Source organism: Parus major, chromosome 15, assembly GCF_001522545.3.
Source record: "Parus major isolate Abel chromosome 15, Parus_major1.1, whole genome shotgun sequence".
Lineage (NCBI taxonomy): Eukaryota > Metazoa > Chordata > Aves > Passeriformes > Paridae > Parus > Parus major.
In genome coordinates, this window is record NC_031784.1 from 2,556,351 (window position 1) to 2,579,567 (window position 23,217).

At 54.1% G+C, this 23,217-nt stretch overlaps 1 protein-coding gene and 1 long non-coding RNA gene across 3 annotated transcripts; both read right to left on the reverse strand.

Moving 5' to 3' along the window:
- Positions 1-2,647: 2,647 nt before the first annotated feature.
- Positions 2,648-3,557, reverse strand: LOC107211716. Its single transcript, XR_001524280.2, has 2 exons — positions 3,218-3,557; positions 2,648-3,082 (listed from the first exon to the last, which is right to left on the reverse strand). It is a non-coding gene; the product is annotated as an uncharacterized LOC107211716 (long non-coding RNA).
- A 389-nt stretch (positions 3,558-3,946) lies between these two features.
- Positions 3,947-23,202, reverse strand: HIP1R (huntingtin interacting protein 1 related). Of its 2 annotated transcripts, XM_015644072.3 has the most exons (32): positions 21,828-22,024; positions 16,865-16,928; positions 16,327-16,469; positions 15,961-16,017; positions 15,651-15,731; positions 15,475-15,551; positions 15,126-15,187; positions 13,929-14,069; positions 13,430-13,487; positions 13,264-13,339; positions 12,963-13,100; positions 12,830-12,888; positions 12,692-12,764; positions 12,184-12,367; positions 11,904-11,992; positions 11,190-11,306; positions 10,693-10,794; positions 10,267-10,461; positions 9,920-10,067; positions 9,572-9,658; positions 9,195-9,302; positions 8,772-8,908; positions 8,112-8,222; positions 7,934-7,992; positions 7,753-7,783; positions 7,575-7,637; positions 7,024-7,124; positions 6,260-6,365; positions 5,452-5,575; positions 5,237-5,298; positions 4,938-5,129; positions 3,947-4,853 (listed from the first exon to the last, which is right to left on the reverse strand). In XM_015644072.3, exons 1-32 carry the CDS (start codon positions 21,918-21,920, stop codon positions 4,848-4,850), a joined length of 3,144 nt encoding a protein of 1,047 aa, XP_015499558.1. In that variant the 5' UTR covers positions 21,921-22,024; the 3' UTR covers positions 3,947-4,847. The 2 variants fall into 2 exon arrangements, with proteins under 2 accessions (XP_015499558.1, XP_015499559.1); XM_015644073.3 differs by lacking the exons at positions 3,947-4,853; positions 4,938-5,129; positions 5,237-5,298; ... (5 more) ...; positions 7,934-7,992; positions 8,112-8,222 and having other exon boundaries at positions 8,801-8,908; positions 9,592-9,658; positions 21,828-23,202.
- Positions 23,203-23,217: the final 15 nt, after the last annotated feature.

Below are 23,217 nucleotides of genomic sequence, written 5' to 3' on the forward strand. Positions count from 1 at the left end.
CCCTTGTGGCTCCCTTCAGTTGTGGTGCAGTTATATTAATGATTTTCAACCCTAATGATGTCTTTTTTTTTTTTTCCTGTAGCAACATAAACACTTGTTGTAGGATGTAGAACATAAAAATTGAAGAATGCTTTAATTATTCATGGTAAATCTGTTGGCTGTGTTTTTAGTGACTGGATAGAACGAGTCCATTTTGTATGGAGCTGGTACAGGATGGCTTTGCTCACAGGAGATTTTACATGTTGTAATCAGGGCAGTGAGGTACAGATGGGCTGTCTGGCAGGTAGAACCCCTTTGCTTTTCTTCTCATTTCCTACAATTAGCTAGTGGGAATGTTCAGAATCACCTGCAAAAGCTGAAGGGAGAAAGCCTTTTTTTTTTTTTTTTTTTTTAAAGAGAGGAAAATCTTAGATTTCAGCCAAGTTAGGAGAAATGAGTCAACCAGAGTTATTTAGGAATATGAGTCAGAGGGCAGAAAAGACCTGCTGAAATTTGCTGTGATATCTGTGGCATTAGGAGTGATGTGAAACAGAAATCCTAGTGCGGAATAACCGATTAGGGAAGAAAATCCCTTTTTAATTGTTTCTTGATCCGATCCTTTTGTGGTGGCTGCAGAGATGGGATAACCTTCTGCAGAAAAGGGAAAGTGCAGATGAGGAGAACCTGCTGTGCTGACTCAGTGCAGGTGGGCGAGGGCAGGGGAAGGTGTTATGTAAAAGCTGCAGCTCTTCAGCTCCGCTCTTCTAAGATTTTTCTCTGTTTTGTAGCTTGAACCTGGGGTTCTGGTGCTTCTTCCCTGTGCTTGGTGCCCCAGGAGGTTCTGGCTGGGATTGTTCCCAGAGGTGTCACCTGCTAGGTGAGACTGTGCCAGGGAGGGGACTCAGGTGGCACTTGGGTGTTGGAAACACAAAAAGCCACAATAGAAGGTGCTGTGTCGGGGACCTGCGGTGTCCGTGTGGCCTTGGCTCGTCCCTTCCCTGGAGGTGGCTTTGGAGGCTGGGCAGGTCCTTCTCTCACCCTTGCTCCTGTAATCTGAGTCCCCTGGGGTTAATTAATTCATCATCCTCATGCCAGGCTCTCACAGGTTTGCCTCTTCACCTCTCTGAGGCTCGGTCACTAGAAACTGGGTGTGTTGCTTGAGGGTTTTTCATAGATTTTGGGTCTGAAGTTTTAGAGGTGCCCTGCTGAGGCTGTGCCCCAGGACACCTTGTCCCTGGGCAGCCTGGGCTGGGCTCTCAGCCTCACTCTCCATTTTTACCTCTACCTGCAGGACAAATCCCAGGCTGCTGAGGCTGGGAAATGGGCCAGTGCATACCCTGGATCCTGCTGTAAGCTAAAAGCTGATTTTTTTAACACTGCTTATTATTTCCAAACCACTCCAAGGTGCTTTTTCTGCACTCCCGTAGGTGATGAGTAGGAATTATTTTTTCCTTCAAAGCTAAAAATGTTTTCTTCTCACCACATCATCCCACACCTTGCACTTAAAACTGCCCATTATTGTAGCAGCCTCTGCTGGGGATGAGCTGATTTCTGAGGGGTTTGTCAGTCCTGAAGGGAGCCAGGCACAGAGGATGGGAGGTGACAAAGGGGCTCCAGGAGAAATGTGGAAATGCCTTTTGGCCTGGAGTGTGTTGTCTCACATATGAGGGCAATCCAGACCAACTTTGTATTTTTTTTTGTATTTATTTAAACTTGCATGCCCATGAAGCATTTGTTAAATGATTGGATTAGCTGCTGCTTCTGGCTTACCCCAGTCATTCAGGAAATACATCCCTAAACACTGTGCTGCCCAAACTCATGTAATTCCTGCCTGGTTGGGGCACAGCAGAAAAATAACCTTTCTTGCAAAGGAGTGGCAGCTTTTCACGGCTTCAAGGGCTCTTAAAAACATACTTTTACAGACATTTTGTGGTTTGGTTTCTTTACCTGACTTCCTAGAGCTTGTACCAGCCTGTTTTCTATTTGTGTGCTTTATTTCAATGCACTTTTCCCCCTCAGTGATCTGACACTTGTGTTTTGCCAGCTTTGCTCTCTGTTGCTGAGCTGCAGCTGCTTGGTGTGCTGGTGTTCAAACTCATCTGTGGCCACAGGAGTTTTGGCTACTCAGGGAACCAGAGGAGGGCTGTGATAACAGCCTGATGGAAAGCTGCTTCAAGAAAAAATAAACTCTACTCACCTCGGTGGAAGGGAGAAGAAGGTGGAATATTTCACGACTTGGTTATTTTCCTTGCTGCTCTTACAGGTACTGAGTAAAATTTGTTCTTGGGATCCTATTGAGGGAAATGTCTTCCTCTCTCCACAGCCACAATAATGGTATTTGAAAGCCAATAACAAATTGGATCCTGCACAACAGGATGTCTTGATGGAGTCTCAAAATAGACCTTTGCAGACATACAGTTTGTCGTTCTGTTATTTTTGTCAGCTACAAATAGCAAACACATTCCAAAAAAAGTGCAGGACTGAAGAAAAAAAACTAGACTAGACAGTAATTTTTTGTACAAAAAATTAATTTAGGTTACATTTCAAGTCGTTTATAGAGCTTGTTTTTATTTGTGCTGCTAGTTTTTGAGACTTTTGCTTATGCTGGCCTGGATGGTTTCAGAGTGTGACAGCAGTGGGGGTGAAGAAGTTACATTTAGCCACAGCATCAATCTCAAAGCCACATTTTATTTTTTAATTCTTTTAAATATAACCAATCCTTTAAGTAGGACTGTGGCTAGACTTAGGGTAGTGAGAGTTTAGAAGTTTGCATTCTTGATTAATCAGTATTTCCGTGATGAAATGTGATGGTGTGAGTGGTTGGGTGACGTCAGTCTCCCAGCAAATATAACTTTATCACTGTCCATAAATAGCCCTTGAGCTCCTGCAGAAAGCATTTCCTTGAGAGAAAAGAGCTCTGAGAGAAACGAAACTGAGCAGGGAGGTGGCCCCAGCCACTGCTGTGTCATTGTCACCCGATGTGGCAGCGGGACAGGGCTGTGAAGCCTCTGCCAGGGCTCCAGAAAGGCTGAGCAGGGAAGAAACCTCCAGGCTGGAGAGATCTGAGCAGAAGTTTCAGGGTCAGAGCAGCACCAGAGCCCTGCTGGGGAATGAGCTGGGAAATGAGCACTTGAGCCACTGCCCATAAACCTGTAAAGTCACTTTTGTGATGTGTAACCTCAGACCAGACTGCTACACAATTAAAATAAACAATGAAATACCCTGTAAATGTGTTTACCTGAGATACAGCCACGTGTAATTCTTGGTGATTGCTCTGCAGCCTCTTGGCAGTCACAGGTGGAAAGCCCTGGGTTTTACTGTGGCTTTTATGAAATTTGATTGTAATTGGGGCTGAGGGGTAACAAGGGATGGGATGTAAATGTTACTGAACATGACAAGGACCCTTACAAGTCACCACTGAAACTCAAGGCAGCTGTGGTCACCCTGACTCTAAATGCTTCAGTCTTATCACCCTTATGATATTCTGTATCAGATACAGCTGCCTATTATATATATATATATAATATGATCTATAATACTATAGCTGTAACATGTATATAATATGTACTAATATATATTATAAATATATATAATTAACTAATATTATAAATATACCAACTATCTATAATAATTATAAAATATAATTATCTCCTATAATATATTACATTTTTTTATATAGTGCATAACAGTATAGGTATATAAAATATGCAAAAATGTATATATATATATACATTTTTATATACAAAATGTGTATATATATATATATATATATAGGCATATGCAGAACCATAGATACATATGGCTACACATACATAGAGAGGACTCTATATATATATTTATGTAGATATATTTATGCACATTTAGCTAATTTACTGCCTCTCTCTGCCCCACAGCTCAGTTTCCTGAGCCCTATCATGGCTTTGGGTCTGTCATCACCCCTCTTCCCAACAACAAAGCAACACAAAAGTATTTTAAATATTGCTCCTTTAATAATCTACATCCTGGCAGTTGTTCCAAGGGAAGACACAGCTGACAGGATTTTGGTTCTGCCCCCACATCTCTCCACATCAGTAATTCCTTATTGCTGCAGACTTCTCTAGCCCCTGGCTCCCATAGGCCATGGTTAGATTTAATTCTGCTAATTATCTTAAATATAAAACAATGCAACTGATCCCTTGACATTGCTGTAGTAATAAAAAATAGAAAAGGAAAAAAAAAATAAAATAAAAATGTTTGTATTGCCAGTGTGTGTCAGGAACTGCTTTTCCCTAACAAAAGCCCTGCTCCATGTGCTGGGGAAGGCAAACGTTTCCCTTCCTGCTGAGGGCTGATCCCGTGCCAAAATGAAGTCAAATATTCCTCAGGCTGGAAAAAGGGGAATTTAAAAAAACGCCTGCAAGAAAAGCCCACCAGTTTCTTACTGTAAAACCAGTTCACAGCTCTTGGGAAGGGTCTGAGCAGTACAGTAGAGCTACATTTACTGAAAACTTCTAGTGCTGAGAAAGTCCTTTAAAAAAAAAAAAAAAATTAACCCAAACGAACCCAAATTAAATTAAACCGGGAGAGCCGGTTGGCAGGTGAGGAGGAGGAGGAAAAAGAGGAGGAGGAAGAGAAGAAGAAGGAGGAGGAGGAAAAGGAGAAGGGAGGAAAAGGAGAAAGGAGGAAGAGAGCACTCAGCAGTGCCCGGGGAGCGCAGGAGCGCCACCTCTCTACAGTTCCAAAAAAAGAGGAAAACAAAAGAAACCAACAAAATATATTCCTTAAAAAACATCCAGTTTGGGATTGTTTCCAGGCCGGGCGCTGAGGAGACCCCGCGTGTGAAGGCACAGCAGCGCGAAGGCAACGTGACGTGTGGGGCTGGGGGCTCGCTAGGGCTGCAGGAGAAGGGGACAAAGCCAGAGGTCAGAACTCGTGCTGAGATCTCCCCCCTGCCCAGCTGCACCCCAGCCGGGCCCCACCTGCCCCAGGCCGGGTTTCTGGGCAATGGGAGGTTTCTTGAGGATCCCTCGTCGCGGCGCCGGCGCCGGCCTGGCCTCCCCGTCCTCCGGCGCGTCCTCGCAGCCCCCGGCCAGGACGTAGTGCTGCTTCCTCAGCTCGCCCAGACGGACCCGCTCGCTCTCCAGCCGCTTCTCCAGCTCCAGAACCTTCACCTGTGCCCAAATCCCATCCTGGGGGCTGTGCTGGGGGCACAGGGACCCCTAGGGCGGGGCAGGGTCTGTCTGCAGCCGCGCTGAATCCGCCTCAGGGCCCTCCCTACCTGTGTCTCCATCTCCTCCTTCTTCAGCTTGATGAGGGACATGCCCGAGAAGTCCATGGTGTCTGTGGAGGGAAGCGGGGCCTCCCCTGAGTGCAGCCCTCACAGAGGACCCTCACGTGCCAAAACAGTGCTGGATGGACACCACGGGCTGTTCCCCAGGCCTGGAAGGGATTGGGGTTGGGTTTTTCTACCTTTTTCTTTCAAAAAAACCTCACCTTTCTCCTCTATCTGCTCCTGCCCCGACTTGGTGGAAGCCACCACGTTTGCTGCCATCTCGTTGACGTTGCGTGAGCACTCCTGGAGCTTGGCCAGGTTCCTGCTGCTCTTCTCAGCCTTCACCTGCAAAGGAATTGGCTTTGGGTGTCCACCACGACCCCTCCATGGAGCTCCAGGGAGCCCCAGACAGAGGCAAAGAGCTTTTGGGCATGAGAACCTGGGAGTGGAAAAGATGGATGGATGGACAGATGGGAAGGTTTATCCTCAGTGATCCCATCATGGCCAGACAAGGTGATCCCTGCAAAGCCCTTCAGCCCCAGGGCACCAAACCAGCTCTGCTCCCACCTGAGCCAAGCACTCAAGCAGTGAAGACACTGCTTTTTTAGCTGTGCTCTTTAATTTTAAAACCATCTGGTGTAAAAATCCCTGTGGACCCCCCTTCCCCCACACCTGCACCTTCGTGTGCTCCACCCCTCACTTCCACCCACACCAAGGAAACGTGGCAAGGACCAAAGTCTCCCATCCTCAATTCCAGCTCCTGCAGGTGCTTTTCTGGATTTCTTGGTAGTTATTAACATTTTCTTTACATAACCAGCTTGACAGGAGGAAGATGGGAGGTTTTACACATCTTCATTTCCACGGCAAGCCTCGGGTGTGGGAATATCAACACATGGATTAAAACCACAGACAGGAAAATAGCAAGGGCTTCCCTTCTCCCTGCTCTGGGGGGCTGCAGGATTGGCAGAGAGGATGGGAACTCCGTGGGACAGCATGAGGAGACACAGAGGATCCTGCTGGGACACCCACCTTGGAGGCAGCCACCAGCTGGGCTGTGCTGGCAGCGATTTCGTGGGAGCAGACGATCAGTTCCTCATATTTCCCCGTGTGCAGGACAACCCTGTCCGCAGACTCCCTGTGGTGGGGGCCAAAGGGAGATTGTGTCAGACACAACACAGCAAGAGCAGATTATTTATCTCCTGCTAATACCCTCAGAAAGCAGCATCTGGATCCAGCAGCTTTGTAATTACAGAGTCATGGAATTGTTATAGTTGGAAAAGATCTCTGAGATCTTGGAGTCCAGCTGTTATTAAAGCTCATTCACAGAGCAATTATTCAAAGCCATGATCCAGGCGATTTGGACAGAGGCAGGATTTTGTTTTCATAATGGATGAGATTTTTAAAGCTTTGCTCAAAAGATCCCCCCACATTTCCTGCAGTGGCACAGGGAACACTCTGCCCCAACCCCAACCACCCTATCCACAACCATCTGAGCACACAGAGCAGGGGGGATTTGATTTCACATTTTGCAGACAGGGAGGAACTGCCATCCCCAGCTGGGTGTCCCAACCCAGGCTACGATGCCCCGTGAGGAATTACCAACAAACCAAACTGAGGGGCCAGAAAAAGCCAGCAAAGATCTCCATAAGGAGCCAGCAGTGATGCTCCACAAGGAATTAGCAATTCAGCAGGGGGAATTTTGGATGCTGGGGTGACAGGGAGGAACGAGGCAGCCCTGGGTGCAGCCCATGGGGCCGTGTTCCAGGGGAAGCTCCCAGCCTGGGGGTACCTACACGAGCTGTGTGGCTCCCCAGCCCACGGCCTTGGAGGCAGAGATCAGCCCTTCGGTCCAGCGAGAGTTCTTGGCATAAAACTCCTGAGTTGTTGCTGCCCCCTGTTGTTATGAGAATATTATGGCCTGGATTAACTTGTGTCTAATATACAACAACATATAAATCCGTATTAAATAGCCTTATAAAGTGTAACAGTATGTAAATTAATATATAAAGCCATAAATCAAGGGAGTGAGAGCATTCCTGTGCTCTTCATGCTGCTCTTACTGACCTGCTTAAATAATTATCACAAAAAAAACATAGAGTCCCAAGCCCACAAATTTAAACTGGGTTTGGTTTAACACACACAAGTTTGGGCCATCATCTTTAAATGGACAAGGCTTTGCAAGGAAGCAATTTGTGCAAAACAGCACAGGGCTGAGCAGCCCACCTCCAGCAACTGGGACAGCCAGAGTGCTGCTAACATGAATCCAGAGTGTTTTCTGAAATTTGGGGGAAATTCTTCTGTATTTGATGTCAGTACAAAGAGATGAGTGTAAGGGAGGACTTACCCGGCCACTTTCCACTATCTCCTTCTGCAGGTTCGTAGATGTTGTTACAAGAAGTCTGATAGCCTGGAATGAAAACAGGTTTTGGGGTTTGATGGGGGTCTTATAGAGGAGGATTGATGCTGCTGCTGGTGGGAGGTTACAGTTTTGTGCACCCCAGATGGGTTTCTGCAGCACTGACCTTCATTAGATCCGTGCAGGAGTTCAGAATCCTGGAGGGAAGCAAGAGAAAAAGTGTTCAGCATCCAGGGAAGCTTTGGCTCCAGAAAATGGGGCTTTTCTCGAGACCAGCCAGCCTGTTTTGGAGCAGAGCACACCCCAGCAGGGCACAGACCTATCACAAGCCCCTCCCCAAAACTCACCGTTCATTCACTTCCAGCTTAACCCCAGAGCTCTCATTCCTGGCCTGGCTCATCATCTCCTGTTGGAAAACACACGAGGAAGAGTGGGATGCCATGTTAGGGTGAGAAAGGTGGAGGAGTGATGGACACTCTGCCACCCCAAGGCCCCAGAATGGCCCATCCTGCAGCTCTGTCTCACCTCTATCCTCCTGACAGCATCCTCGATCGCCTCCGAGGTGGAGGCCATCTCCTTCTCAACCATGTCCCCCAGCTCCTCCTGCTTGATGTCCAGGCTCTTGGGTCTCAGCTCCTGCAGAGGAGGCAGCAGGCATGAGGGGGTTTTAGGCAGAGAAACAGAAGGGAATATTTATAAGGAATAACTACAAACCAAGATATCAAATTCCTTCCTGCCCCCACCAAATAATCCTGCTGCCTGCAAAGGTGAAGGCACACGTGCCACCAACCTGCAGCAATCATGGCACAGGGACCTCAGAGATAAGAAATGCCCCAAATCAAGGTGACAAAACTCCATCACAGGAGCAGTTTCAGCTCCATAGGGCTCTGGAGAGCAGAACAGTGGTGTAAAGGAAAAGACTAATAGGGGCTCCACGAGGAGGAAAAATCTGAAAGACGGGGAGTTTCCTTCCACAGGGGTTATTGGGCTGAAAGAGTTCAGCTGAGCTGAGGGTGACCAGCTCTGTACACCACCAGGAAGGGTCTCAGTGCTCAGAAGCTGAGATGGCTCAAGGAAAGCAGCAGAACTTGTGGGTATGGGGGATAAACCACCCCAAAGTGTCCCTTGGGACCCACCCTGCCAGCCACGAGTGGGAAGGTGGCTGTGCTGGGCTCCATCTCCTACCTGGGCCAGCTGCAGGACCTCTCGCAGTGCCCCCTGCACGTCCCCCAGCTGGGCCCTGCCCAGCCTCTGCCTGTCCTTCAGCTCGTCCAGGTACTGCAGGCTCCGCTGGCCACACTCCCTGCACGTCTCTGTCAGCCCTGTGGAGAGCACAGCTTGGTGCCAGCCCTGCCCACCCTCATCTTCCTCCTCCCCTCATCCACAGCTGAGCACCAGCAGCATCCAGCAAATGTCTTCTAGGAGATTACAAATGAGTTTCCAGGAGCAAGGTGGCCCAGGGAGGGGCACTTCAGGAAGGGGAGCATGGGGAATGTGCTGTCCTTGGTCAGATCTGCCCCTGGCACGGGAGGCTTTGGTGTGGCCTCCCTAAAGAAAAGGCCCATGAGAAAAAATCCCCCCCAGTTCCCCCTGCATTCCTGCACTCACGGTCAGCGTGGTCGGTGGGGGCCAGGTGGGACGTGGCGCTGCCGTTGACGATGGTATCGGCCGTCAGGTGAGCAAAGAGGGCCAGAGCCCCCACCAGCCCTGCAGCATCTGCCACAGACAGCACAGGGTCAGGAGCTGCCAGCCCAGGGCACCCCCTGCCGGGTCCTGGGGGCTGCAGCTCATCCCTGAAGGCACTCGAGGATCAGCACAAGATGTTGGGATTGACCCCTCCGGATCGGGAGCACACGGGAACCCCCGGCCCCGCCCGTGTCCCTCTGTCACCAGGGCACTGCCGCTTGCCCGGGGCCACCAGGGGCTGCTGGGTGTGTGGGAACACGAGCAAGCTGGGAGCAATGCCAGTCCCCAGCCCCAGGTACCTTCCATGGAGGCCACGTACTGCGCGTGCCCCTTCTCCAGGGCATCCGTGGACTCCAGCGCCGCCTGCGCCCGGCTCAGCAGGTAATCTGCAAGGAATTTCATTTCATTTCCTTAGCACGGCCAGGCTGCTGGGTGTCTGCACCAGTGCTCACTCCACGAGGGGAACAGCACTAAAATCTGAGCAAAACAGTGCTGAGGATGACAGCTAAGAATTCATCCTGGCAAATCCAACATCAACTGCTTCAAGCATGATGGAAAAAATGCCATGGGAGAGCTGAGATGCAACATGGTCTGTCCAAGAGGGAGAAGGCACAGTGTGTGTCAGGCCCTGGATGAGCAGGACATACCTGGGGAGCTGGTGCAGCGGAGGTGCAGGGGGTCGTCCAGCTTGGCCATGGCATCGCGGAGAATGCCCTGGGCTTCTCTCACTGTCTCCTGCAGGACTGCAAACTGCTCCTCCAGCAGCTTCTGCTGCAGGCTCTGCTCCTGGGTGCTCTGTGGGGCAGGAGGAACAGGTGGGTGGCACAGCATCCCCATCAGCAGTGTATCCCTTGAGAGGCCCTTTCCAGGATTAGACCCAACCATCCCATGGCTGCAGGTGCAAGCGAAATCCCACTGGCTGCATCAACTGGCACCCCCAAACACCTCACCCTGGTGAGCAGAGGGGCAGCAAGCTCTTCACACAGCACTTTACCTTCTCCAGGAGCCTGCCCTGGAGCTCTCGGATCTCCCTCGTGGCCTTGTCTGCCTCCTGGCTCAGCTGCAGCTCCTTCTCCTCGATGAGGCCACGTGTGGACAGCAGCTCACACTCCTTCTCGCTCACTGACCGCCTCAGCACCTCCTTCTCGGCGTGCAGAGCATCCACCTGGGCGCTGAGCTCCACACCTGCCTGCCATGGGGTGCCAGGACACCCTGTCACTGCCCTGTCACTGCTGGGAGCCCAACAGACACGCAGGAGGACGTGCCAGGCTCATGACACTGACGGGCTGGGCCCACACTCAGCCCTGGGACAGCCCTTGGGCTGCTGAAGCTGTGGCTGGGCAGTGCTGGCAGGTCTCATCACCCTGGGACAGGGTTTGATGGGGACCTGGGCTCGTGCTGCCCCTCCCCAGCCCCGTACCTGCTTGGCCTGGCTGAGTGAATGCTGTGCCTGTTCCAGCTCGTCCCGACGGGCCTCCAGCTCCTGCCTCAGCTGCTCCATCTGCAGGCTCTGGTCCTCCAGCTGTGCCCACACACCGTGCCCAGGGCTCAGCCCCCGCCACACCCCGGCCCCAGCCGGGATGGAGGGAATGAACCCAGCCATGTTGTGCAGGGAGGGGCTCTCGGGGTCTTGGGCAGGGGGTGTCTCCTGGAAGGGGTCCTTTTCCCACACCAGGAACTTTGGGAGCAGCCCCCAGACAATGAAAGCACTCAAACCCATCAGTTTGCATTGTGGCATTTTCTTGGGGGAATGGGAAGAGTGATATATTTGGGAGGAGTCATGTATTAACACCTCCCTGAGGAGCCAGGACAACTCTTGCTTGGAATCAGGGCCCAACAGCAACAAGCACCCCTTTCCCTTGCTCCCAAACAGGCTGGGGAGGGCTCAGTGCTGGCAGGGAAGGATCCAGAGCTCACCTTCATCTCAGCCTCTCGCTTGACCTGCTCCACCTGAAATGCCAGCTGCTCCTTGACACGTGCCACCTCCTCCTGGCTCTGCTGTGTGACTGTCAGCTGCTTGGCAGTGTCAGCGTTCTGTGGAGGGACATGGGGCTCCAAGGTGAGGTTCCAAGGGGGTACCTCACTGTCCCCACGCTCATTCCAACCAAATTCTGGCTGGAGGGATAACTCCAAGATGCCTTTCCTCACAGCATCCAAATGCTGGCTGCCAGTGGACATGGATTCAAGGGGTGCCCCCTGCCTGGTGCTCAGAGGGGGACAGGAGCAGCACAGGGGGACTGGGCAGGCACAAACCACACCAGTGGTGGCAGAGGGAAAAAGGGACAAAAGCAAGACCAGAACACCTGAAGAACAAAACAGGTGAGTGGCACAACTGAGACATAGGATCCCCACCACCAGCACATCCCTCAAGAGCCCCTTTCCAGGACTGGAGCCAAGCATCCCATGACTGCTGGTACAAGTGATATCCCACTGGACACAGAAACCAGCAGAAACAGGCCAAGCAACAGGAAAAACACCCCAAAAAACAACAGAAACACCCAAAGGGACGATGATAGAAGAGGGAAAGGGTGCTCAGCTCTGCCTTGGATACCCCAAGCCCAAAAGGGAGGGATTTAATTCCAGGCCATTGCCCTCAGTGTCAGGCCCTGCTTGCAGAGGCAGCAGCGTTACCTTCCTCAGGAGCTCGGCGTGGGTGTTGATGAGCTCGCTGTGCTTCTCCTTCAGCTTCGTGTAGCGGATCTCAGTGGCGTTGGCTTTCTCTGCAGGGAGGGAGACCCTCAGGGACCACAGCAAGGGCAGCCCACGAGCACCACAGGCACCCCAGGACACCACAGGACACCCCAGAACACCACAGGACACCCCAGGACACCCCAGGACACCACAGGCACCCCAGGACACCACAGGCACCCCAGGACACCCCATGACACCACAGGCACCCCAGGACACCTACTCTCAGCCTCAGCACAGAGGCGCTGTGACCTGTCACTGTCCTGCTTCACCCTCTGCAGCCTCTCCAGCTCATCCCGCAGCTGCTCATTGTCCACCAGAGCCTTCTGCTTCTGCTTGCGCTGCTCCTCCACTTCTCCCTCCAGGCTGTTCACCTGTGCCTTCAGCTGGGTGATGTAGTGCTGTGCCTGCAGGGTCACAGGGCACTGGGGCACAGCCCTGCCCTCTCCAACACCCCCATCCAGGTGCCCCCTTTGGGCAAAGCAGCCGTGGGATGCACAGAAAAGCTCTCCCCTTTACCCCTGCAGTCACTCTGTCCCCGCTGGTAACATCATGACAGCAAGGGACAGGTCTCTCACACCTCCACCCCATCAGGAATCACATCCTGGCACTGGGAGAGGTCCCAAAACACAACACTGGATGGCAGGACCCTGCTCATGCTGCATCCCTTCAGGGTTTCCACAACACAGCACCAAACTCCACCCCGTTCTCCCACCCCAGCCGGGCTTTACCTCCAATTTAATCTTCTGCATCTCTGCACGGAGAGTTTCCACCTCCTTCTTCAGGCTCTCGATCTGTGCATCCCTGTGGACAAAGGCAGGTTGGTCCCACGTGGCAGCAGCCACTGGCCCCTGCTGGCCCCCCCATACCTGTCATCCCAAACGCCGTTGGGCGGCCCGAAGGTTTGCTCAAACAGATCCGAGGTGATCTGGGGAGGACAGAGGGTGCTGAGCTGAGCCAGGACACGGGAGCCTGTCCCCCCTGCCAGCCCCAGGCCCCCACCTGTGGCTCTGTGGTGGAAGTTGTGCTGATCTCAATGAGGTTCTCTGGCTCCTCGTCCTCGGGGGCTTCCTCGGGGATGACGACCACCGGCTTCACGTGCTCGGCCAGCGCCGACGCCCGCAGGAAGTTTGGGGGGCTCTGCAGGGACAAGAACTTGTTGCAGCCTTGCAGGGGGGTTCAGGAACTGCAAGAGGCAGAGTGCCAAGGGAAGGGAGGGAGCCAGCCCTGGGTCCCCCTGCAGTGTCCCCAGACCCCAAACTCATTCAGGGGGGCACACACAAGCTCTCAAATCCTGCCATACCTCCGGCAGCCGAGGGATCTGGATGAGCCGCTTGAAATACAGCATGTCAGATGCCTTCTTAAAGAAGTTTTTAAGGCTGGAGAGGTGGGAAAGACAAAGGGGAGATGAGAGGGGGTTTGGAAGGAGGGAGGAGGGGATCCCACCACCCCACCTGGGCCCCGGTTACCTGCGGAACTGCTCGTGGAAACGGTCCCGGTGGCCCTGCAGGGTGTCAGCCGGCAGACCTGGGTGAGGAGGGACAGCTGTGACTGATCTGGGGCTGCACGTGTGTTCATGTGCCCCCAGACCCCCACCACTGCAAAAGGTAAAAGCTGGGAGGGAGTGGGATGAGAGGGGTCAGGTTGGGAGTGGGGTGTTCCCATCCCCAGCACAGGGAGATGTGGGTGTGGGAACTCCAAAATACCCACATGAGGCTGCTGGCACTGTGCTGCCCAGTGATCCCATGCAGGGGCTGGCAGGCCAGGGCACGTGGGTTTGAATTAATCAAGAACAAGTCCTTCTAATTCCTTTATCTGGAATGTCTGTGTGGGATGGAGCAGGCCCCTAGAGCCCAGCTGGGACACACGGACACGGCGATGGATGCTGCAATCCACACCAGCCTCATCCCCAGACCCAGAAGCCCACCCTGGGAAAACACCAGCACAGAGCACATCCCCGGGACTCACAGGAGTGCAGCTTGAACATTAACTTGACAGAGTAGTGGTAGAGGTGGCTGCAGTCCTGGATGACCTGGATGAGGGGGGCCAGGCGGCACTGCACCGCCGACATCTGCGACACGGCCATGGAGGTGTTGAGCTGCCTGAAAACTGAGGGGAGCTGTGTTTGCAGAGCCGCCCACAACGCTTGATCATTAACCACGGCGGATGTGGGGCACAGGGAAATGCCAGGGCTGCTGCCCTGAGCTCAGAACAGCCCCACTCTGAGCAGCACAAACACCCAAAGGGACCACGCTGGCACAGGGAAAGTGCTCAGCTCTGCCATGGACACCCCAACCCCAAATAAAGAGGGATTTAATACCAGGACGCTGCTCTCATGCTGCTGCTGCTGCTGCACAACACAGCTGGGGAAAGTGAGAGGTTTTGCTCCATTCTATTTAATCATGCAAGGATCTGGGAGAGGATCCCAGGGCAGGGGACGAGCCCAGCGGCACCGCAGCCTCGCCTGCCCCTGCTCGGAAACAGATCCCTTCCCTTGGCAGGGATCCAGGCAGCATATCCACCCTGGCTTCTTCCCTGCTCAGCTTTAAAGTATTTATGAATATAAATTCTCTGTATAACTGGGTCAGGAGGAGAAGCAGGAGGCTGTTGGGAGCCGGGAGCACGGTCTCTCCCGCTGTGCCCTGTTTTCCAGGACAGCTCTGTGTTCCTGACTCTCGACAGAGGAAGAATCTGCCACCTCTCTAAGCCATCTAAAAATTCCTAAGGAGGTGACAGACATGAGCAGGGGCCTCCAGCCCTCCCTGGAGGCATTTCAACGAGGGGAAATGAGTCTTTAAAAAGAAGTACAGCCCCATCCTCTGCTTCAGAGGGACAGTAGGGATTTGCCTAATAAATATGATTAATGTGGTTGTACATAAAAAAAATAAAAATATATTTCAGAGCAGTTCTGCTCTGAAAACAACACTCTGCCTTGCTCAGGTGGGTTCAAAGCAGTCGCTCTAAATATTTTCCTACAACTGCCTCTACAGAGCTTCAACAGGGGAATCCAGCTGAGAAACCACCTCAGAAATCTCTTGGGAGGAGGAGGAGGGACCTGAACCTCCAGCCTCAGCCTCCCGGAACTCCATTCCCGACCAAAGAGCGAAACTATTGCTCAAGAGCCCCAGGGCGAGCGGGAGGGACCTGCCCCTGCCGCCTCCTCACCTGACTCTGACAGCTTCAGCTCACAGTCCAGGTAGTCAAACAGCTCGACCGTCAGCTGGAAGCTGCCAAAACAAACCAAAACTCCATCACTTGACAGCAGAGACATCTTTGCTCCAGCTGCTGGCATTCATTGAGTCCTCATGACAGCAAAGGCTCTGACAAAGAATTTGGGGCTTTTTCTCCCTGCATTTACAGCCCACAGTGCTCTGTGGGGGCAGGGGGAATCGGGCACCATCCGAGCAGTTCACAGAATCCTGGTGACTGCCCCATCCTGGAGTGGTTTTGTCCAGCTGGGGGTCATGGAGCTGGTGACCACACCCTGGGCACTGGGCCCCATCAGGACACTCACATGTTGTTCACATCTGTCCCTGCAGTCTTTTCCAGCACCTCATCTGACACTTCAAGGCCTGGGGGGAACTCGGGATGCTTTGGAAAAGGAAGGAGAAAGCCGTCAGTTGCTGCTGATATTCTTGCTGGCGTGGCACATTCCCTCATTCTGGTGAATGAGCTGGCAGAGGGTCTCACCTTGACATGGAAGGAGATCTTGGTGAGCAGGAGCCGTGTGTAGATGCTCACCAGCTGCCCGTACCTGTCGTGCAAATGGCCCTGCAAAGACATGAGGGGAGACAGGGGGAATCCAGATCCAGAACCCCAACCAGATCCAGCAGATCCCACAGGATCCACAGCAGATCCCACCTGCACCAGCCCTGTGGCTGCACCATGCACACAACCATCACCCAAAGAGACAGGAGGTCATTTCAGGTAGTGCTTCACCCTCTCTGTGCCCACCGTGTTCCTCAGAGCCATCTCCAAACCTCCACTCCGCCCCACTCACCCACAGGTCCCCCGTCTCTCGGATGTTGCTGCGGTACCTCTGACAGTCCTGGAGAACCTGGGGATAAAAAAGGGAAGGATGTGGCACAGTGGGGCTGGCTGCCTGCCCTGATGCTGGAGAAGAGGATGGATCCAGCCCCTTACTACGCCACCCCAGCTCTGGGAGAAGTTCCAGCCTTCCCGTGGCACCCAAAGGTCAGGGGTTTGCTTGGGGAAGTTTCAAAGATGTGAGACAGCAGTGCCCCACAGCCTGGGAAAGGTTGGGGTAGGGAAGGGATCCCACTCTGTGTGCAGAGGGATGTTGGCAGGAGCCAGAGATTTCCCCCTGCCCATGAAGCAGGAGGGACATTGCAGAGGGGACACTCACGTTGGGGTGGCCGTCACGCAGGACCTTGTGCAGGACGTGGCAGAACTTCCAGCTGAGGATGGCACTGCTGGGCAGGGGCAGCCCGATGGCGTAGGACCAGAAGGTGAACGCTCCCTTCTCGTGGTGTGTCCCCAGGATGATCCCTTCCAGCACAGTCAAGGCCAACTGGGTACACACGGAGCAGGGGACAGGATGGGCTGGGGACTGCTCTTTGTCAGCTTTCATTGCAAAGGGGAGCACAGGGATCACCAGCACAATGCTGCACCCCCTCAGTAAAACCCCCAGGTAAGACCCTCATTTGTCATTTTTGGGTGTGCCTCCCCCTGCCAAGGGCACACTGGGGTCCTTCTGCATTTTACTGCCAAAGAAATGCAATTTTACTGCCTTTTCACTGATGGTTCAACCAATGTTGAGCCCCCAAACAAGCTCTGTGTGGATCTTTGTCTCCCGAATCTCCTGTGATGCTCCAGCATCAGGGGGTGACACCCCCACACCCCAAACTCCTCCGTGCTGTCCTGGGAGCCAAGGGAAAGGATACGGCGGGCATGTTTCTCCTTCACTGGTGCTTCCTGTGTGTTTATGGCTTTGCTGATGCTGATGGCCTGCAAGAGGAGGGGAGAGAGCCTGTCAGATATGGTGTGACCCCCATGGCCACCCCGACACCCCAAAGTGCAGTGCTGGTGCTTTTGGGGGATACCCTGAATTTCAGAACACATTTGTCACCTCAAAGTCATTTGTAACACATCAGAATAGGCCTTTTCATGCACAAACAAAGCATCCATTAAACCCCCCATCCCCAGCAGGATCTGTCAGGATCTGACCACTGCTGCTGGTGCTCCCGGCTGTCCCTGTCCCAGGAAACCAATTTTTGCATTTTTGCAGCCTGAACTCAGCGCTGTGCCCGAGCAACATTAAAGCACAACAGTGAGATGCCAAATTCCAGGGTTGTTTGTGTAATCACAAGGAGCCTTTGAACCATGGGGGAGTGGTTTGGGTTCTTCTGAGGATGTTGCTGTGCACAAACAGCACGTGGGGAAAAGCAGCCCCCAAGCAAGGAGGGAGTGGCAACCTCAATGCCCATCTTGATGGAGCAAAAATCCAGAGCAACGTGATTATCAGAGGAGGATTATCTATATTTTGATATGTTTGATCACAGCACACTTTAAATGAGGAATTTCCTCCAAAGGATGACCCCAGACTGGAGTCAGTTGCATCTCCCATGTGTTGATGGGCTGCAAATCCAAGTTGTGTCTTTGATGAGGATCTTCCTCCTCAGACTCAACTGAGCTGCTTCACCCTCGCAGGAGCACTTGGGCTGTGCCTGTGTCCATGAGCTCTCTGTCACCAGCAGAGGAAAAATGTCCCAGCTGGGAAGGCAGGAAGCGGCCCTGCTGCCAGCACTCGTGCCGGAAGAGGAACTCAGTCCCTCCCTGCAGCTCCACAGCCATAAAACCTTATAAAAATCCTATCTACCTGCCCAGGAAAGCAACTGATTCCACATGTCTGCTTGTCCAGGGACACCTGAAATGAGGTGCTTTCCTGTAGGAGGAAGAACCCGATGCTGAGTTATCAAGTGCTCCTGACTTATGCAGGAGGAACCCGACACTGAAGGGGCAATGTCTAAGGTGTCCATGCACCCAAGAGAGCCTAGAACAGCTATCCCCAAACTGACCATGACAGCAACAAAACTGTGAATCATCCCAAAGAGTGAACCTGTCCCAAAAGGCTAAGGCCAGCTGCTGGGAAGAGGGCCTGGCTTTGCCTTTCCTGCACCAGGAGAGTCCCGGTGTTACCCCGCCATGTGGGGCCGTAAAGCAGCAGCAGAGTTAAGCCGGTGACTTGCTGTAATCCTCTTATCCCCAAAGGTTAACGAGCCTGGAGTGCCCGGGAACAGGCACTTGCAGCACAGCTGCCTCTCCCAAAGTGCCTTCACAGCCACCACAAAGCCTGGAGCTGGCAGAGGCTCCTCGATGGCAGCTTGGCCGGAGAGATGTGCCACAGGTCCTCAGGGATGCCAGCACCTCCCACGGGATACTGACAGAAAGGATGGTTTATCATGGACCAGGGAGCAACCAAGCAGAGGCAAGGAAGGATTTGGAAAGGCATCCTGCAGTGAAGAGCTGCTGAAGGAGTTAATGCATCTTTACTGAGGTGTTTTGTGTAAAGGGAGCAGGGCAGACACATCTCCCAAACTGGGACTTTTGCTGCCTGCCCTAAGACAGGCCTGTCCCAGCCCATCATGCTCATCCCAACCCATCTATGGAACCCAAGGAGGCACAGCCAGAAAGGTCAAAGTCTGAGACAGGCAGGCCCCCAGGAAAGCAAATGTTGTCCCCTGTCCCCAGGGACAGGCCTTCAGCTGCTCAGTGGGCTGGGACCCTGCTGGTCTGTCCCAAAACAGAGCTGTAATTCCCACTGGCAGTGGTGGTTTTATTGCATTTATTGCCCTTAGTCTCACTGAAAATCAGCCAAAATTCAGCCCAGGAGCTACTGGAGAGGTTGGTTTCATCCTTAGTGATTCAGTGCAGAGGTTTCACTGAGCCATTTCATGTCCAGCACAAGGACTGGACCCAGCCCACCCACAGCACCACATGAGACACTGCGTCCAGCACGGTCCCAAATCAACCACAGTGGCACCAAACCAGTGCCAATCCCTCAGAGCTGCCAGCCCAGGTGTGCTTTCACTCCCTCCAAGCACCAGGCTGGCCAGGAGATCCAGGAAAACGGGATGGTGGCACCAGGGATGGGCACGGGGCAGTGCTACAGCCTGGGACACGCGTGCTGTCAGGATGTTCCTGCTGGCTGCCTGGCAAAGCCAGGCTGTGGAGGATGGCTCCAAAATGGGGAGATTCACCCTTGACCCAACCTCTTGGGACACCACTGGCACGTCCGGAGATGGGCAGGACCTGGCTGTCACTGCAGGTGCACAACCAGCCTGGCCAAAACTTTAATGCAACCTGTGGACTGTTCCCCATCACTGACAGGCAGCAGGGAGAGGAGCCAACCCCAGAACCTGCCCGGCCGTGGGCTGTGGGAGCCCTCAGGGCTGCAGCCCCAGTGCTTTGCTCACAGCCCGCACGTACCAAGCCGGTGACTAAAGCCAGGATCAAAGCACACAAATGAAGGAGCACAGTTTACATCCACCCTTTTGTTCCAGGTTGCTTTTAATTAAGGCTGATCATCCTGCCCACAGCTGCCCAGAGCCCCGGCATTCCACAGGGTCCCAATCCCCACCTGGCAGGTGGATGTCAGGTCCCAGCATGATGCCACAGCAGGAGAGATTTTTTTTGGCAGCAGGAAACCTCCCTGGCCAGGCAGCACGGGAGCTGTCAGAACAGCTGAGCTATGAACTCCAGAGCTCCCTTCCTAACGCTGCTCCTTCCCAAATTACACCAGGAAAACACCACTTGGCAGTCACACACAATGCAAACCTGCAGGTTCCAGAGCTCATTGGATTTTTAACCTTTTTGTTTAAGAAAAGCAAAAAGTGGCAGCAGAAAAAGACAAGTTTTTCCTCCTGCCAGGCTGCCGAGCAAGCGCCTGCTGTGGGATGGTGATTTCCTACTTCCCACGCACGGCTTCTCCGAGGGGGACATCTACATCACCCTGACACAAGACATGGAAAAGCATTTTCAGGGAAAGCAGGTGACCTTCATGTCACCCACAAGGGCCTGGGATCACAGCAGGGTCAGCAACTCCTGTCTGTAACCACAGGCATCACCCAGGCCCTCACAGGAGAAAAGCTGATGGGGCTCTGGATTCTGGTACAGAATCCTCAGGCAGCAGAGGAGATGTGCCAGCAGCACCCCTGTGGCACAGAGATGAGGAGGGGACATGCCAGCAGCACCCCTGTGACACAGAGATGAGGAGGGGACATGCCAGCAGCACCCCTGTGGCACAGAGATGAGGAAGGGACATGCCAGCAGTACCCCCGTGACACAGAGGCGACCGGCGGCCGGCTGGGCAGCTGCTATAATTAGAGGTAAAAGGCAGATCAATACCCACGTTCTGACACTGAACAGTTCTGCTCTCACTGAAGCACCACTACAGGAAAGCACACCAGAATAAATCTCCTTTAGGACAGTTTTTAGCAGTTGCTGGAAAGGTCAGTTCTGGGCAGTGAACGTGGCCATCAGCCAGCGAGCCTGGGGTCAGAGAGCAAAAAGCTCTAACAGAGAGCAACCACCTCTTTGCCCTGTCCACATCTCCACTCACAGCATCCCTGTGACTGCACAGATTTCCAGAGCACAAGTCCCAGTGAAAAGCCCAAAATGCCCTGGAAGGGAGGGGGAAGGAGGGCTCTGCTCCTGCCCGGGCAGCCCCCGGGCACATGAACGATGGTTTATCAGCGGTGCCCGGTGGGACGATTGAAGGAGACGCGTCCAGAGGGAACCGGAATTGCCGGTTTTCTCGTGTTGCTCCCCAAACCAAACAAGCTCCGTTTCCTACCCGGCACCGTGACCCTGCGAGGCCTGAAATTTCCACCTGCCTTCGCTGGCGCTCTCCGGGGCCAAACCAGCCCAGGGGCTGAGGAAGGAACCGCAAAGCAAAGGGGCAAAGGGAAAAACATCTACGATGAATGCACAGCCTGCAAAAGCAGAGGTGTCACAGGAGGCGTGCCGGGAGGGCACTGTTATTTTTGCTGGGGCAGCGGCGAGCCCGTCACTGTCTCCATCTCTCTGCCCACACTGAGTACTTCATTTCCCACCAGCCGTATGCCAGCCCCATCGGTGCCCGACCACTGCCCACCCCGTGGGGGCCTCAGGACTACGGACACCCCGGCCAAGCCGGACACGATGGGGCACAAACGCCTTTGGGCTTTGTTTCCACTCTGCCATCTCCGTGGGTTCAAGCACCCCGCTCCCGGAGGGTGACCCGGAGCCGCGGGGCAGGGGTGAATCCAGCCCCGGTGCGAAACATTCCCGGTGTCGTCGGGGCCGGGGCTGAGCAGGGATGCGGAGATGCCCATTCCCGGGGGCGCGGGGCTGCCGCGGAGCCCCCGGGCTCGTCCGCGCTCCCGCCGACACCGTAAAAGTTTCCCAGCGTGCTGCCGGCCGTGTTTACCTGCGATAAGGCCCGGGAGGTGCGGGGGGAGCAGCGCGGGGCCCGGGCCCGGGCGGTGGCGGCGCACGGCGGGGCCGGGGCCGGGGGGTCGGGCGGGAGCCCCAGCGGGACCATCCCGCGGCCGCGCCGGGAGGAAGCGGCGGCGCAGGTGGGGGCGGGGGAGTGCGCGGCGCCGGCACCGGGGACGGACGGGAGGACGCGGGCAGAGGGACGGCGGCCGTGCTGCTCTACCGGGGCTTCCCCGGAGCCCGGCGGGGACCCGCGCCCCCCATCCCGTCCCATCGCATCGCCCGAGAAGCCCCCGCGCTCAGCGCGCCCCGAGGCGATGCCCCGCGGAAAGGGCCGGCCCGCCCCGTTCCCCAGCCGGGAGCAGCACCAGGACTAAAACCGGGACCGTAACCGCGGCCGGTCCCGCGGCCCCCTCCCGCCGTCCTTGCCTGGCTTTTGTCGAACTGCTCCCGCTCCGCCTCCAGGCTGTGGCCGCCGCGGCGGCTCAGCACCCGCGCCGGCACGCTCTTGATGCTGTTCATGGTGGGCCGAGCTCCGGTATCCGCGCTCCGGTATCCCCGCTCCGGTATCCGCGCTCCGGGCAGGAGCGGCCGGCGCCGCCCGCCCCCCGCCCCTGCACTGCGCCGCGCCTCCGCCGCGCCCCTGGCGGCTGCGCTCGGAACTGCAGCTGGGACCGCGCAGCAGCCCCGGAGAGGGGGGACACGGAGAAGGGAGACACGGAGAGGGGACACGGTGAAGGGGACACGGAGAAGGGGTACACGGAGAAGGGGACACGTTCCGTAGCACCAGGCACCAAGGTGATTCCCCAGCTCAGGAAACACCAGGAACGGCGGTCAGCGCCAGCACCACCGTCCCTTCTCAGCGCCCGTCTTCACCCCTCTCCCACTGCACCTGCAGCTCGTTCTGGGCCGCGGAGCTCCAACACCAATTCCCGTTACCAAAGTCAATGACCGGAGCTCGTATCCACCCTGCGGAAAGGCCGCGGCTGAACAGAAGCTTTGTTGTCTTTAAATAATAATTCAGTCCAAGGATACAATAGCAAAAGGCTCCCTGGAGTATTTGATCTGCTTCCAGAAATAAGGCACCGAGTTTGAAGCGTTTCCATTTGAGCATCAGAGTGTGGTCAATAATGCAGTTGGGTTTTAAGTCACTTAGTGGTGAATAAATTAACCCAGTTATTCCCTTAATTCCCATTCCACAAACCCAGGGCAGCCCCAACACAAAATCCTAGGGCTCTTCAGATCCTCGATGCATCACTCCAGCTCAGTTTTCTATATTGATTTTAAAGTCATCATTTTAAACTCTCAAGGGGTTTAAACTCACTGAGTTCATCCAAATAATCTCAAACACATTTAAACACAGCTGCTGCTTGGAAGTTGCACCAATTTCTCAGTGTAGCTGCTGGAACAGCTTCAGGGTGAGCATCGTTATAATTGGCTTTTAGGGGAAATTCTTGTCATATCCAGAGCAGGAGACTGTGAGGATGGAGCCTGAGAAGGTTCTGTGCAGGTAGAGGCTTGGTAAAGGCTTGAGGAAACTTGGAAAGTGCTGGAGCAGCTGAGCTTCCCTCTGTGGGTAACGCTGGTGAGCAGGCAGGGAAAGAGTCTGGAGAACTGCAGCTCTTGTCAGAATTGGCCACCTAATTCTGGGGCCATTAATACCTGTAGGAAAGGCTGTCACTGGAGTAATTAAAGAGAAAGCAGAAAATGAAAGAGTTAACAAGGGGAATCTGTGGAGTGTTGTGTTTCTCTGCAATAATTGGTGGCAGTGGATGGAGCAGAAACTCCCACCCTTGGCTGCTTCCAGAGCAGGAAAAAC